This window comes from Helianthus annuus, chromosome 4, assembly GCF_002127325.2.
Source record: "Helianthus annuus cultivar XRQ/B chromosome 4, HanXRQr2.0-SUNRISE, whole genome shotgun sequence".
NCBI lineage: Eukaryota > Viridiplantae > Streptophyta > Magnoliopsida > Asterales > Asteraceae > Helianthus > Helianthus annuus.
In genome coordinates this window covers 192,235,661-192,251,684 of record NC_035436.2, presented here as the reverse complement: position 1 = coordinate 192,251,684, position 16,024 = coordinate 192,235,661, and the positions used below count along the sequence as shown (strand labels likewise).

The 16,024-nt window shown below is 37.0% G+C and overlaps 1 protein-coding gene across 1 annotated transcript; it reads right to left on the bottom strand.

Moving 5' to 3' along the window:
* Window positions 1–1,380: 1,380 nt before the first annotated feature.
* LOC110937653 (DEAD-box ATP-dependent RNA helicase 8) lies at window positions 1,381–6,947 on the bottom strand. The gene is made up of 10 exons (XM_022180107.2): window positions 6,253–6,947; window positions 5,807–5,867; window positions 5,412–5,646; window positions 5,069–5,307; window positions 4,700–4,951; window positions 3,876–4,056; window positions 3,694–3,782; window positions 3,547–3,620; window positions 3,340–3,460; window positions 1,381–1,675 (listed from the first exon to the last, which is right to left on the bottom strand). Exons 1-9 carry the CDS (start codon window positions 6,555–6,557, stop codon window positions 3,382–3,384), a joined length of 1,515 nt encoding a protein of 504 aa, XP_022035799.1. The 5' UTR covers window positions 6,558–6,947; the 3' UTR covers window positions 1,381–1,675; window positions 3,340–3,381.
* Between the last annotated feature and the right edge of the window lie 9,077 nt (window positions 6,948–16,024).

Sequence of the window (16,024 nt, the reverse complement as noted above, 5' to 3'; positions counted from 1 at the left end):
AAGTCGCTGACGTGAGGTAACACAAGCAGCTCCGGCCACGAAGAATCCGGCGATTAGAAGCCAGTGGAGACAGAATTTAAGAAGTTGTGGGTAGTTAACACCATGGTTGAAATCGTAGCCGTTGATTTTAGTGTAAACACCTTGTAAATTCTCTGATTCTTTGAATACAACTAATCTCAAATTCTGAATCAGGTCTGTTGCTTTTTCCCGCATTTCATAAGGGGGCGATGTATCTGATTGCAATATATGAAGATTTGGGATGTATTTGATTTTTTGTGAATTTTGCGATTGTGATACACGATGATAGAGGTAAACCTAAAGTGATTTTATGTTATTGCAATATATTAATGAGAAAAGAAAGTGAATGATTGCAATATATTACCGAACTCAATTGTTAGTAGTGAGGGAGAAAAGAAAGAAATAGGAGAAAGGGGAAAGAGGGTTGAAAGAGGTGGGAAGACATTGGACCATGTCTGCGTGGGGAAGAGGACGCGCAGAGGTGTGAAGACATTTTCTAATGAATGTCTTTTAAAAAACAAACGGTCTGCATAGCTAAACGTCTGCGCGTGGTCTGCGCGGCACAGACATAAGACGCCATAAGAGCTTTTCCTGAAAAAACAAACACCCTCTTAGTGGGTGTTTGTTTTTTCAGAGAAACATCTTCTGACCTCTTATGTTTGCGCCACCAGAACACGCACAGATGTTTAGCTCTGCAGACCGTTAGTTTTTTAGAAGACATTTCATTAAAAAAATGTCTTCAAACCTCTGCGCGTCCTCTTCCCCACACAGACATTTAGCCAATGTCTTACCACCTCTTCCAACCCTCTCCTCCTAATCTCACATCAGTTGAATCAAAATCTTCATCACAATCTCTAGTTAGAGAGGTGAGGGAGAAACTCCCATGGCAGCCACCACCATCCGTTCCTTCTCTCTCCTCTCTCCCACCCATCACCACCACAACCGCACTACCCTTCGCCACTCCACCCACCTCAAATTCACCACACCTCTCTCCTCTCTCCCACCCACCACCACCACAACCGCACAACCCTTCGCCACTCCACCCACCTCAAATTCACCACACCTCTCAATTCTCACCTCTCATTCACCCTCAACAACCGACGGAAACATCTACAAACATAAATTGCATGCCATAATAATACCTTATTAGCTTCAATCTGAACAATCTTCAGCATGTGAGTCTGCTTATCAAGAACACCGAGAGCATAAGAGCACATCTGAGGAACCACCGTTTCGTCAGAATCATTGGTTCCGACGAAGTTGACCGGCAAAGACTGGTTAGGGCTCACAACATCTGGGTGGCCGGATTTGTATAGTATTCTTTGGCCATTCAAAAAAAAGTAAGAACATACCAGGTACAACTTGTAAAAATGCAAGTTCCAGTGTTGCCTCTTAAGGTGGTCGGAGTCTTAAAATGACAATATAACATAACGATAGAATGAAGCACAATACTAGAAAAAGGCAATCGGTTTTAACTAAAAACATGTTCAACTCCTCACTCACAACACATATAACTTTCAGTGTTGCCTTTCTTAGTTAACTAACAGAAACAAAAAAAAAAAACCAACATAAATTAAGAAACCAATCCATCACAGCATAATTATGTTATCCAGCAACAAATGCAATGTCTTCAAGACTGGATCCACATCACTGCATTCTGCAGATCAAATAACCGAGTCAATAACAATAAACCTACTATGACACGATGACACGCAACGCATTTTCTTCTAGTTATTTGTGGTGTCCCTTATACAATATACATGTATGTATATTTAAAACTTAAACATGACTTGGAAGTTGAAAACTTGTTTGTTCTTGAAGTTGAAAGTCAAACCAGGACCCTTTAGGTAAAGACTTAACATGGAGGAAAGGGTCCACCATATGAGAGCCAAAACTACCATTACTATTGAATATATATTCTACCACAAAATTGTACTTTCTGAATAGTTTGTCTTCAATTATTACAAGCAACTTGAGTGTACAGATGAATTAAATGTTTGTCATGTGGTTCAGCACATGCATTTTAACTGACTAATAATAAGTATGACCCCAGTACAAATATTAAAGTTTTACTTGTAACCTTCTAAATTTATAACAAAACGCTGAGCGATCTAATTCTAAAATGTACAGATAAATACGTTTACCATTAAATCAAGTAGTTTAATCAAGCAATTGTCTAAACACTATGAGCAGATATACTCGATATACAGATATTTAATAGCAAATTAGCAATGCAGGTACAGAATCAGACACAGTTTAAGGCATATTTTTATGTGCGATTTTATATAATGCAATTAATCGACTTATAAATTAGTTAAGGCCCAATAAATTGTTAATCCACTTCTCCCATTTTGGATCTAATCTTTCCTAACTGGTATCGAAGACAAAATATTGGAAAAGTAAATGTATCAAAGCAATATAATATCGAAATTGCATATGTTTACTTGATATAATAACAGTTACATCTTTGTATCTATTTTATAAGTCGCTTAAAGTTTCCACTTAACTGCCATAACAAAGTAGAAGGTTAGCCTGACTGTCTAGCTACCGTTTAGATGCTTAGATTAATTAGTTTATATGCGTGCTTATGATATTACGCATTTCCTGCCGTAAAAGGCAATTGTATTAATAACTAAATTAATCATGTTTTAAAAAGTGACATTACTAAAATATGCCACATTGAGTGGAACCTGGCTTAATAATATATCAGATTCAACTAAACCACTCAAGTTTTTAAAATAAATAAGCATCTTCAAATTAATCACATAAATATTTAATAAATATTGATGTCATATATATATATATATATATATATATATTCCTATCTAAAACTTTTCTTGTGAACACTCGGCACATTCATTTGTATAAGTTGTCATTGATATATTAATAGTCAGAAAATGTTTTCACGTTATAAAAAAACATATATACGTTTGGAAAAATATGTCATATTAACTAAGATACATGATGACAAATTATTAACAAGGATACTTTAAATAGATATTTTTTCATATATAAACATAAAATCTTATTCAAGAAAGAGAGAAACCAAGAGATACGGGACAGCGGGGTGAAAAATATGACAAGAAAATAAACAAAAAGAATTATTTGTTTAAGTGCAACGTTCCAAGTATTAACCAGCTTAAATGGGTCAACGCATCGAATGGGTGGTTCAAGCGGTTATATCAGTTGAATCCGTAATATAAATCCTGACATGCCTAATCAACATTGCATAACTATGACTCATTATCACTTAAGCAATGTTTTGTCATGTAACAAGTGACCTCAATTTCACAAAATAAAAATTTATAACAATCAACTCACCAACATTGACCATTCAGCATCTTCAAAGTTAAGGTCGTCCAATCACCGACAATAAATAGCCTGATCAATAAACGGAGGAATCTGCTTTATCTCAGTTCCAAGTTCTTGTTCAATCCTATACCTGGAAAAAAGTGATAATCGCGTTATTATTAAAATTTAAAGTCATTAGATCAAGTAAGTTGCAAGTTAGAGAAACAGTAGGCATACAGATTAAAACGGTCTTCATATGTAATCAGATTTACTGCTAAACCAAGGTGTCCAAATCTCCCCGATCGACCAACCTGCGTTATAAATTATTTAATATTCAAGTATAGTGAGAAACCATGCAATTATAGTATTATACTGCAACCATACCCTGTGTAGATATGTTTCAGAGTTCTTCGGGAAGTCAAAATTGATAACAACGTTTACAGCTTGAATATCAATACCCCTTGTGAATAAATCTGCAAATATAGTAACAAGTGAATTAAATTAATTTAACAAGATAATTTTAGAAAAGTGTTGATAGCAGAATGCAAGTAAATAAGCAGCAGTACCAGTGCAGACAAGATTTCTGCAGGCACCGTTACGAAAATCATGAAAAACTCTATTACGGTGATCTTGGAGCATTTTAGCATGAATGTAGAAACAAGAGTAACCAAGCTCTGTAATTTTCTTGGCCAATAGCTCAACCCGATTAACCGAATTACAGAAAATGATTGACTGGTTGATTTGAAGCTGTAAATAAAGAAACACAAACGTTAAACTTCCAATTAGTAAGGATCTACTAATTTGATATCAAATAATCAGCGCTTGGTTTTAAATTGCGTGATGCGCTCCGATGCGTTTAGTCCAAAAATCTGATGCGTGATGCGCGATGCGAGCGCATCACGTATGTGATGCGTTCTTTATAAAAAAAATAGTTAAAAATTATTTATAAATAAAAACTTATAAAAACATACTTATAGTAAAACAACTGACGTAATTAGAAGGTAAGAGTTGTGTTTTTTGGTTCAAATCAAGCATACTAAGATGTTAATTATGGAAAAAACCGAACACAGTTCATAAAATCTGGAAAAAAGCATAAGAAACAATGTTGTGTGCATCAAAGCGCATTATGCGATGAGCGCATTATGCGATGAGCGCATTATGCGATGAGCGCATTATGTGAAATGTGCGCAATATTCTCGCATCACGTAAACGCCTCGCATCAGCTGTTGTGATGCGCTCTCATTAGCGCATCGGGCGCATCACGCATTATGATAATGCGCGCATTTTAAAACCATCAGCGAGAAATCAGATGAACCATACAGATCTACTAGAACATGCGGTTATCAAAACATTAAACACCCGTAAACAAAATTCAACAAAGAAGCGAAACCTTGGAGAAAAGAGTGTTGAGGCAATGAACTTTTTGACGTTCTTCAACAAAAGCATAAAACTGGGTTATTCCCTTGAGTGTAAGCTCATCCATGAGGTTAATAACATACGGTTTCTGAAGATATCTATCCTTAAAATCCTTAACTGTCACAGGAAACGTTGCTGAAAACATCAAAATTTGACGATTCCTAGGCATACAGTGAATCAGTTGCTCTACTGACGGCTGGAACTCAGGTGACAATAGTTTATCAGCCTGAAAAAAAGCAATAAATATAAAATTAGTTTCATGATCACAGATTCAGAATTTATCATAACAAACATATAATAAAAAAGGAAACGAGTGACGATTAACAATGTAATTAAGTTGCACCTCATCCATGACGAGCATTGCGCAATCTTTCAATGCACAGATCCCCTTTTTTGCAAGATCTAATATTCTTCCAGGTGTACCAACAAGTAAATGAACTGGTTGATATAAACGCATGATATCATCTTTTAAGCTGGTCCCACCGGTGGTTACCATGACTTGAATGTTTAGATGTTTTCCAAGTTCTTTACAAACTTGTGACGTCTGAAGAGCCAACTCCCGAGTTGGAACAAGTATAACAACTGCAAAATGAAGAACTCCACATCAATTTATGATGAAATTTATGTACATCGTACTTCATAACAAATCAAATACCAAAAACTACAGGATAGTTTGAATTTACAACCTTGAATGACATTTTTCTCTTGATCGATTTTTTCTAAAGCAGGAATGCAGAAGGCGGCGGTCTTCCCTGTGCCGTTTTTAGCTCTTGCTAGAATATCACTTCCTGTAAGAGCAATGGGGATGCTTTCCTCTTGAATTGGAGATGGTCTTTCGAAACCCTTTTCGTATATCCCCATAAGTAACTCACGCTTGAGAAAGTAGTCTTCAAATTCATTTCCTTTTGTGGCTGTCACATCCTGAAATAATAGAAAATTAAAAACAAACCGACCTATATTCTCAAGACACGATAGAACATGCACAAAAAACATACTTCCGCTGAAAACTTTCATATCAATATACGAAGTGAGGCATCCGAAATCAGAACTAAAAGAAAATATATAACACAAACAAACATACTTCTGTCCTGTATCGCGTGTCAGCTGGTGGGAGCCTCAACTGTGCCTTCCAATCTTGGGAACTAAAATAACAAAAATGATTAGACTTTCACTTAAGTCACCGAAAGCCAACAAACACACTTTTAACATCGAATCACCCATTCGCAAAAATGCAAAAAAAAAAATGCAAATCATATACAACATCAAGATAAATAAACCACCTTAAAATGCAAACAAAAGCCATTAAACAAGACTCCCACATAGAATTACAGCACCTAATACCTAAATAACAGATGCCCTATAAGATAATAAGTATAGGCCATACATCCAATTATTACCCTTTACAAATAAGATAATATAGTCATATGTTAAATGGGCCAAAAGTTAACAATCAAATTATTTACTGTACTAAAACAAGTGAATTAAGCTTAATAATACTTATACATACAAACATATAACATAATGTACCTAGAATCAGTAGCATCCGACTGTACAGTCTTTTCGACTTCATCGACCGCATTCGAATCATTCCCCACAGGGTTTCTCCTCAGCCACTGTTGCTGCTGCTGCTGCTGTTGAAACTGCTGCTGATGCACTGGATTCCTTTGTGCATACTGTTGTTGTTGGTAATTCTTCTGCTGTTGGAAATTAGGGTTAGGGTTTCCATAATTTCCACCACCACCACCGCCGCCGCCACCACCGCCGCCGCCGCCCCGACCAATACCCGGCGGATACCTTCCCCCTCCTCCTCCACGTGCGTAATTACTGTTCATCTTGAACTGTGTACCGAAAAATCTACCGAAACCCTAACTAAAAAACTAATCAATAAACTAACAGCCGATCTGAAACCCTAATTGTGAACCGAGGAAAATTGATGAATATTTACACAACAATCGCTTGAAATTGGGCTTTTGGTGATGAATTAAAAGCAAAAACGTTGGCGTAAAAAAAAAATATAAGCCAATGTTATGCGATTAGAGATTGATTGAAGAAGAAAATGAGTAAAGATCTGAAGAACTCAAGGAGAGAAGTAGAACGCACCGATCGGTTTTTGACAGGAACAGAAATGGGGATGGATGGGGATGGGGGCTTTCTTTTCTATTTAGGGCTTTGGATTGGAAATCCAGTTTTGGTTATCATATCATGTTTTTTTATTTTGTTATTTTTTGTTTATGGATGATGACACATGCTTATATTAGTTGTGTTTGGTTAGGGGGTTGACGGATTGAATTAGTAAACGTGAATACGATATGTAACGAGGCACTTAAAATCGTATTGTGTTAGGAATTGTCACATGTAAATTTACGACACGTAACGAGGGTACAAGTGTGTAACTTATTACTATAAGATTGAGCGGTGTTGTGGCGTGGAGGAAGGGTGTTTCCCAAGCCTAAAGGCAAAACTTTCAACGGTTTTGCCCCCCTCTCTCTCCCTCATTTGACCTTACCTCTTGCATTTCACCACTTTTTTTTGGGAAATAGCCAAAATAGCCAAGACTTGGTCAAAGTTTCAAAAATAGCCAATTCAAATGGCTCTTTAAGACTTTTCCTCAAACCTGAAACGTCTCAACCAGCAACCAATCCATGAAAGCCACGTGTCCACACAAAAAAAACGTGCACATGATGATGACAGTCTTGGGAAATACCATTTAACTTTTACCTCTCTCTTTTTCTCTTGTCAGTGATCCCACTCTTAAGACGTTTCCACCCACCCCTCCCATTTCTCTCTCTACAACCCAGTTTTTTGCCGTCAACACCTTCAACATCATCATCACCGATTCATCATCTTCATCACGTCGATTCATCATCATCATCGATTATCATCGGAAAACAAAAGAAAAAAAAAAAAGAAATTTTAACAAAAAACTAATAGATCTGCCGATCTGAAATAGAGATGAGTGGATGTGTATTTACCAGATTGAAACTCGGGTTACGGCTGCCGGAGTCGTCGCCGGCGAGGGGCGTCGGCCCTCCTTCTCTCCCTCGTCGTTCTATCTATCTTGCCTCTCTCTCCCTCTCTCGTTCGTTCACCGCCGGGGCTCACCATCGTCGCCTCCCACGGCGGCGCCGCCTTTCCGACGAGCATTGGCGGAGAACAACCACCCTCATCTCTCTGTTTCAAGACCTGAGCTACGATGGTGGTGACTGGTCTTAGGGTTTCAGCTGATGCAAACGACAATGGTGGTGGCTAATCTTGAATTTGTGAAGATGGGGATGAACCGGTGGGGGCGGTAGTTGTGATGAAGGTATTAATAGTGATTAATGGCAGGTGGGGTGGTGATGGATGTATATGGTGGTGGTAGGTGGAAGAGAGAAATGAAAGAGATCTGTGGAACTTGGGAAACGTCTCAGCAGTAAAAATTCATTAAAAATATTTGGGAAACGTCTCTGCTTGGGAAACGTCTCAGCAGGGGTTTTTGCAGAGTTCTGAAATGTCTCTGCTGTTTCCAAAGTTCTGAAACGTCTCAGCATCACTTGTGGACACGTGGCTTTCGGTGGGTGGCTATTCTTTGAGACGTTTCAGGCTTGAGGAAAAGTCTTATGGAGCCGTTTGAATTGGCTATTCTTGAAACTTGGGAAAAGTGTTGGCTATTTTGGCTATTTTCCCTTTTTTGTGTTTTGGAGGGCAAAACTCCCAAAGTTAAGGTGGCGCCTACATAGGAGCTTTGCCCTTACCTACCACACCATGTAGTCTAAGAAGTGAGTTTTCACTATGTTGTTTAAATGTATTTATACATTGATTGAATAGGAGTTGGAACATGTAATATTCTTTCACCCATGTTTTTAGCAAGAACATAATTCATTTCACCCTTTCATGAACTCGCACTATAACCTAAATAAGTGTGTAAAGCCCTTGTCTCCAACTATGTTATGAAAACGTTGTTGTGAACCACCATACAACTCATGCCTTCTTGTGACTTCCAACAAGCACCTTCATTAGAACGTCAACTAAAAGAATGTGTCTAATCTAAAAATAAGATAACGTGTATGTTTTGGCGGACGCTTAATAAGAAGCAATCAACGATACTGGAAGTTTAGATGATCATTTAAGTTACATACCTTAAACATTTCCAATGAGTTTGTTGTTTTTTGTTTACTCTTCTCTCTTGTGTTAGTCATTGTTGTAAAAGTCAATATTATAAAATCCAGTTTTTAAAGTTGAAGAAACACAAGTCTAACCTGCAGGGGTTATCCAAATGATCAACCAATGAGAGGGTTATCTCATCTTCGCAAGCTCCGATTATGAGATGATTCTTACAAAACTAGCTACACCATGAGCTCGTTACGGGAATGAGAGGTGGAGGCTGTAACACTCTAGTTATTATTTTAAAGGTTTTCGTATAAATTACGAATACAGACATGTATTTAGTGTTAAGTATCCTTAGGAAATTCCGAGTAAATTAAAACTTTTACAATTCATAAGCTATTCTACGAACGTGATTGGGTTCATCGTTAAAATTTACAACAAGGCAATGTGCGGAAGCATGAATCTTTATTTTGTTCGGTTCTTCAGTTTGATCGTCTTCCGGCATCCCATAGTGTACCTACATTTCATAAACATGAAATGCTTAGTCATACAGGGTTTTAAACGTGTCTAAACGGGTCCGAGAAACAATTGATAACAAAACAACAATTTCAACCTAACCTCCACCGTAAATTACGGTGGCACCGTAATTTACGGTGGCCACTGGTTTTACAGTGCCCCTACCGTAAACCAGTAGGGGGCTACCGTAAGACTTTTCATCTCCACCGTAAATTACGGTGGCACCGTAATTTACGGTGGACTCTGCATCCAGCTTTTCCAATTTGCCGTAATTTTGACCCATTCATGTTTTTATCAAACGAAACATGTTTGTTTGATCCTTATTCTCACGGTAATCATAATTTCAATAATTCATATCATATTAGGTTCAAATCACGGGTTCCTTACGTATCTTAAACCCGTTTACGCTCATATGCATATTTTGACCCGTTAAGGGTGTTTATGCATATGTTGATCATGAAACGCTCTCATTCATTTCTAGCATTAACATACAACATTTCTTATCAAGTGATCTTCCACCACAAACTTATTTGTGGTGGACATAAGGGGGAAATCTATATAATCCGAGTTTTTCTCGTCGGATTACTAAATTCACGACAAAGACTCGTATGGAGTCATTTGACCAAAGGTTTACATCCTTTGCGACTTAATACTTATTTCAATTACTTACTTGATCGTAAAACTCGTTTCAAAACTACCTTTAAAGGTAGTTTGTCCAATTTAGCTTATAAGGGCGTTTTAGTCCGTTTAGCCAATCATTTACGATGAAGGACTTTTGGAAGTATATTCGACCCGCAATCCCTCTTTTAACTTATGATTTTGTTTGAAAAGTCATTAAGCTTCCCAACGCAATGTTCACTATATTAAACATTCGGTTTACTTATCAAGAAACCAAATGTTTATTTTGACTTCTATTAGCACTCGTTGAACCACATATTCTAAATGAGTGTTACCCTTTTTCACATACCTGGCGCGGATCAATATATCAACCCGTTTTTAATACCTTGCTTTTATAACCGCTAATCCATGGCGTTGCTAATACCCATTTCACATTTACTCCTGAAATAATATAACTCGACAATAATCATTAGTCGTTATTGTCAAGAGGTGATATCTTCACCTTTTGACCCGTTTGGTCTAAGTGACCGGTTAGGTTGACGAGATGGCATTTATTACCAACTCATCTATACGACTCGCCCCGGTTTACACCGTGCGGTCATTTCACCTATTGACCGTTCCCTAACGCTTTTTAGCCTATCATAGCTTACGTCATACGGTGCCTTTCAAAATCAATAGTTATGGTCAACGCGTGACCAATTTACCGTTTTACCCTTATTGTTTGTTTTAGTTTACCCTATAAGGCAACCATTCCAACGTTTCATTTTCCATTTGTCATAAATAATCTAATTACTGATTTTAAGTCTTTTCTAATCCATCAGCATGGTTTCTTGTCATGCTTATCTAACTTGTTCCGTGCGTCTACACGCCGGAACATCATACCGCAATTATGTATTTATCTTATTCGTAACTAATACGATAAGAGAATATTCTAAAAATACAAGACTAGTGTAAGCCATACTTACCTCGCACCCGAATACACTTTTTCTTCTCGTGCTTGATTCGTTTGACCGCTTCTTTCCCAAGCCTCCACCTAGCTTGTAGAGAGTGTCAAACTATTATTATAATCCGTAAGATGATTAGATTAGTCATCTTTACTTATGACTATTTCATTTTACGGATTTCATGCCAAAACTACTATTCGATATCATCATTGGTTAATTTGACTTTTAGGAGTCAACTACCCTTAATTATCCAATAGGCATAATTAAGTTAAATCATCGTTATGATTAGAATCCGTTTTAACCCATATTTCACGTAATTAGTCAAACTAGCCAATTACGCATTTCTTTCATAAAATCCTCTTTTCAATATTCATTCGGGCATTTTAACAAACACCTTGTAGGCGAGATTTACAAGCATATTTTCTCTAATCATGTTCATCATTTTAACCAAGTTTTAGTATCAAAATCATGCCTCTATGTCTAGTGTACATGAACTACACCTAGAACTAGCATCACAACATCAAGATTCATCCATTTAGCATCTTAATTCGAGTGTTCACCATATTTCTACAAAACCCATTTAACACATGATAGGGTAATTATCAAATCCCTAGTTTGGGCCTCAATTCATCAAGTTTTCAACTAGGGTTTGTTTCTAAACGAAGATTTCATCACAATAACACTCATAGATTCAATATTCATTCTAGAATTTCGATTATGATTGTTCATCATAATCTCAAAGTATCACCAAATCATAAAATTCGACATACCTTGTGATCCCCACGACTAGGTGATCATTATATGTGTTCATGCATCGATTTGGGTCTTGATTTGAGCTTCAATTTGTTGAGATTGTTGGAGCTAGGGTTTGGAGCTCTTGCTCCTTCTCCTGGACTACTTCACGCACGCACACACACATCTAGTGTGTGTGTTGTGTTATATTTTTAAGTTATAATTCCATTTTCAAGTTACCCGGCTTTGGTCCCTCATGTTTGGTTAGTTATTAATTAGGTCACAACCTAATTATTTTCAATAATATTCCCACTTATTAACTAGGTTTAATATTCCTAGTTAACTTAACGGGTTCGGGAAGTCATAACCCGTTTTTATTTTAAGTCCCGTTACTCTGACTTTTACAAATTTCATTTCATTAAAAGCTTTTATTCACTTCTTATTTAATATTAGGATTAATTATTTAAAATCCTAATATTTACCGGGTAAGTTTTACCGCTAACGGTATTTTACCCGTCTTTTAGTGCTAACGGGGTTTGATTACCAAACCCGTTTTCAGGGTGTTACAAGTCTACCCCCCTTAAAGAGGTTTCGTCCTCGAAACTTTTTCTTACATAATTTATCGAGTTTAACTCCATGCATTTGTTCTCGATAATCAATTAAGCATTTCTCCTATCTTAACCGATTGTTAGTATTACCAGAAAAGTATGGTAATACTCTTTTGGTTATTAATCATCTATGTATCTTACATGACATAATGCGACTGGGAATAACGTAATCTCGTTATTTCCACTACTTTAATTAACTTAGCGATATTCCTTGCTTTCATATCCTATCGAATTCTTTGTGAATCTGTTACTTTGACCCGTTTAAAGGTCTTTAGTGAAATATTTCACTTTTAGCAACAAATTCCTTTGTTTTCAAATTTATCTATTCGGTTCAGCTATACCGATCCCACCGTTTTCGAGCAACCCAAATTTCTTGACTTGAATTGTTGACCTTAACTGGTCTCTCTAACTAGACTTATTTGTCCAGTTCCTTTTTACCGCTTGCTTGATCATATTGTGATTCTACTTCACATTACATTTCTTGACCGTGATTGTGTTACATCATGTTTAATTTATATCAACCTTTCATTTTTGAGAATATCACCTTTCGAATATATCATCTTGCGCCTATCAGTGTCAAGACTTGTATCTTTCATGCTTACTATTTAAATTCCTATCAGACTTTATGTTTGTAAGAACATTATTTCTTACTAAAACCAAAGTTTTAGTTTTAGGATCTTTTCTTTATCTTGTGTCAATCATCCATACCGGGATATTGACAGTCCGTAATTTAATCCTTTACAGTCTTAGTTTTTATGCGGGGATTCTTAACTGATTTCCTTGCTTTATTCCATCTAACCCGTAGGTTTATCACTTAGCCTTATGGGCTATTTTTTTTTTTTTTGATTAGACATTCACCTCTTTAAGGCGAAGTCCTTATAACTTCTTTCCAATCATGACCCGTGGGTCGTTTTGGCCCCGTAGACCTTTTGCTCTAATTAATACCTCGTAGGTTATGATGATCCCGTAGATCATCTTTTATTCGAGTCTTCCTTCAAATGTGTATACATTTATATACGCATACGGCGTTAAGGCACCATGTTTTTGCTTAACATCATTTATTATCGTTTTGATATTATCTTTGACCTTGACCGTAGTCTAAGGCTACATTCGTTTCTTTTCGGGCACATTTTCCGACTTTATGATTTCTCATGTCATTTATGCGTCGGTTTATCTTATGCTCACCATTATCCAGTTTACATACATTCGTGTTTGATTATGTCCCATTGCCGGGCTCATTATTCTCTTGCATTTAACACTACCTTTATCTGGCTAGTGCTCATTTGTGCCATTCGGCGTTATATTGCATTCAACATGTTTGACCTATTAATGTGAAATCCATCACTTATAAACAATCAACTTTATTCTTTATTCGACCCATTCGACTTCGAATAGTTGAACATATTTACTCACAATTTCTATATACGAGATTTTATAGTCATAACTCGTAATCCACGTTACTTTGATCTTTCAACCCGCGTTCACGTCTCTTGGTTTACGCATGTGTTTAATTCTTACCCATCCACCGGGTGTTTTACCGAAATTGTTATTATTGCAACCCTCCCGGTATGCATTAAGACCTCGCTTCGGTTTTTATATTCTGACTTTATCTTTAAGTTCGACGTTTTACAAAAATGACCCGTTAAGGAACATATTTGCATTTTCCGGGTTCGAGTGTAAGTACACCCCCTCCCAATGCATATCTAACTCATCTTACATGTTTACATTCTCCGGGTTCGAGTGTAAGTATCACTCCCTCCCAATATTTGTCTAAATCGTTTTACATGCTTGATGTTTTCTGGGTTCGAGTGTAAGTACACTCCCTCCCAATACTTGTCTAAATCATTTTACATGCTTGATGTTTTCTGGGTTCGAGTGTAAGTACACTCCCTCCCAATACTTGTCTAAATCATTTTACATGCTTGATGTTTTCTGGGTTCGAGTGTAAGTACACTCCCTCCCAATACTTGTCTAAATCATTTTACGTGCTTGTTTGTCCCTTCACCCGGGCTCATTATCCTAATGTAATACGCTCCCGTCACTTGGTTGTGCGTTTACATTATTATCAAATATTTTGCTTATCTGATTCATTTGGGTACTTTTCAATTAGTCCCATTCACCCTGCCCTTACTACATCGGATGTAAACGTGTCCGCCATAAGAAGTTCATGGTATCATATGCCGCTACTTACTTGGCCAGAGTAAGCGATTAACACATGACACGCATGACCTTTTTACAGTTTTCACATCACGCCCTATGTAAGTAATACCTCTATCTGTTTTTCTTGGAAACAATATCCCGGATAGGTTTTCTATTCAGGTCTTTCCAAGTTTTCAATCTACATATGCAACTTTCAATCTCTACATATCTGTTGCATATTACTATTTATGCAATGATTTAAAACGTGCACCTGATAATGCTTGCCCTAACGGGCTTCTCTTGCCATTAGCCTTGTTCGCGGTCGTTACGCGATTTAGTCCTTGATGGGCATGTTCCTCTTGTCATGCCTCGGACTGTTCCTCTATCACATCTTGCATTTGTTTAACCTTTGCCATCTTTAAATGTAAGTGTCCTTCAATCAAGACATTCACAAAGTTAGTAATGTCAACTTTACTAAATGCCCGTATCATAGTACAAGGCTTTTGTACTATATGTGTCAACGCACGAAATGTTGTTAACCATATCTATCATTTAATTTGGGGTAACGTGTATTTCACGATAACCCTATGTGTTGTTTACAACACTTTAATACGCTAAACGATTAACATACATACACTTACCGGATTTGCGATCAAGCCTCGAACCGAACACACCTTACTCTTTAACCATGAGCTCTGATTACCAACTTGTAACACTCTAGTTATTATTTTAAAGGTTTTCGTATAAATTACGAATACAGACATGTATTTAGTGTTATGTATCCTTAGGAAATTCCGAGTAAATTAAAACTTTTACAATTCATAAGCTATTCTACGAACGTGATTGGGTTCGTCGTTAAAATTTACAACAAGGCAATGTGCGGAAGCATGAGTCTTTATTTTGTTCGGTTCTTCAGTTTGATCGTCTTCCGGCATCCCATAGTGTACCTACATTTCATAAACATGAAATGCTTAGTCATACAGGGTTTTAAACGTGTCTAAACGGGTCCGAGAAACAATTGATAACAAAACAACAATTTCAACCTAACCTCCACCGTAAATTACGGTGGCACCGTAATTTACGGTGGCCACTGGTTTTACATTGCCCCTACCGTAAACCAGTAGGGGGCTACCGTAAGACTTTTCATCTCCACCGTAAATTACGGTGGCACCGTAATTTACGGTGGACTCTGCATCCAGCTTTTCCAATTTGCCGTAATTTTGACCCATTCATGTTTTTATCAAACGAAACATGTTTGTTTGATCCTTATTCTCACGGTAATCATAATTTCAATAATTCCTATCATATTAGGTTCAAATCACGGGTTCCTTACGTATCTTAAACCCGTTTACGCTCATATGCATATTTTGACCCGTTAAGGGTGTTTATGCATATGTTGATCATGAAACGCTCTCATTCATTTCTAGCATTAACATACAACATTTCTTATCAAGTGATCTTCCACCACAAACTTATTTGTGGTGGACTTAAGGGGGAAATCTATATAATCCGAGTTTTTCTCGTCGGATTACTAAATTCACGACAAAGACTCGTATGGAGTCATTTGACCAAAGGTTTACATCCTTTGCGACTTAATACTTATTTCAATTACTTACTTGATCGTAAAACTCGTTTCAAAACTACCTTTAAAGGTAG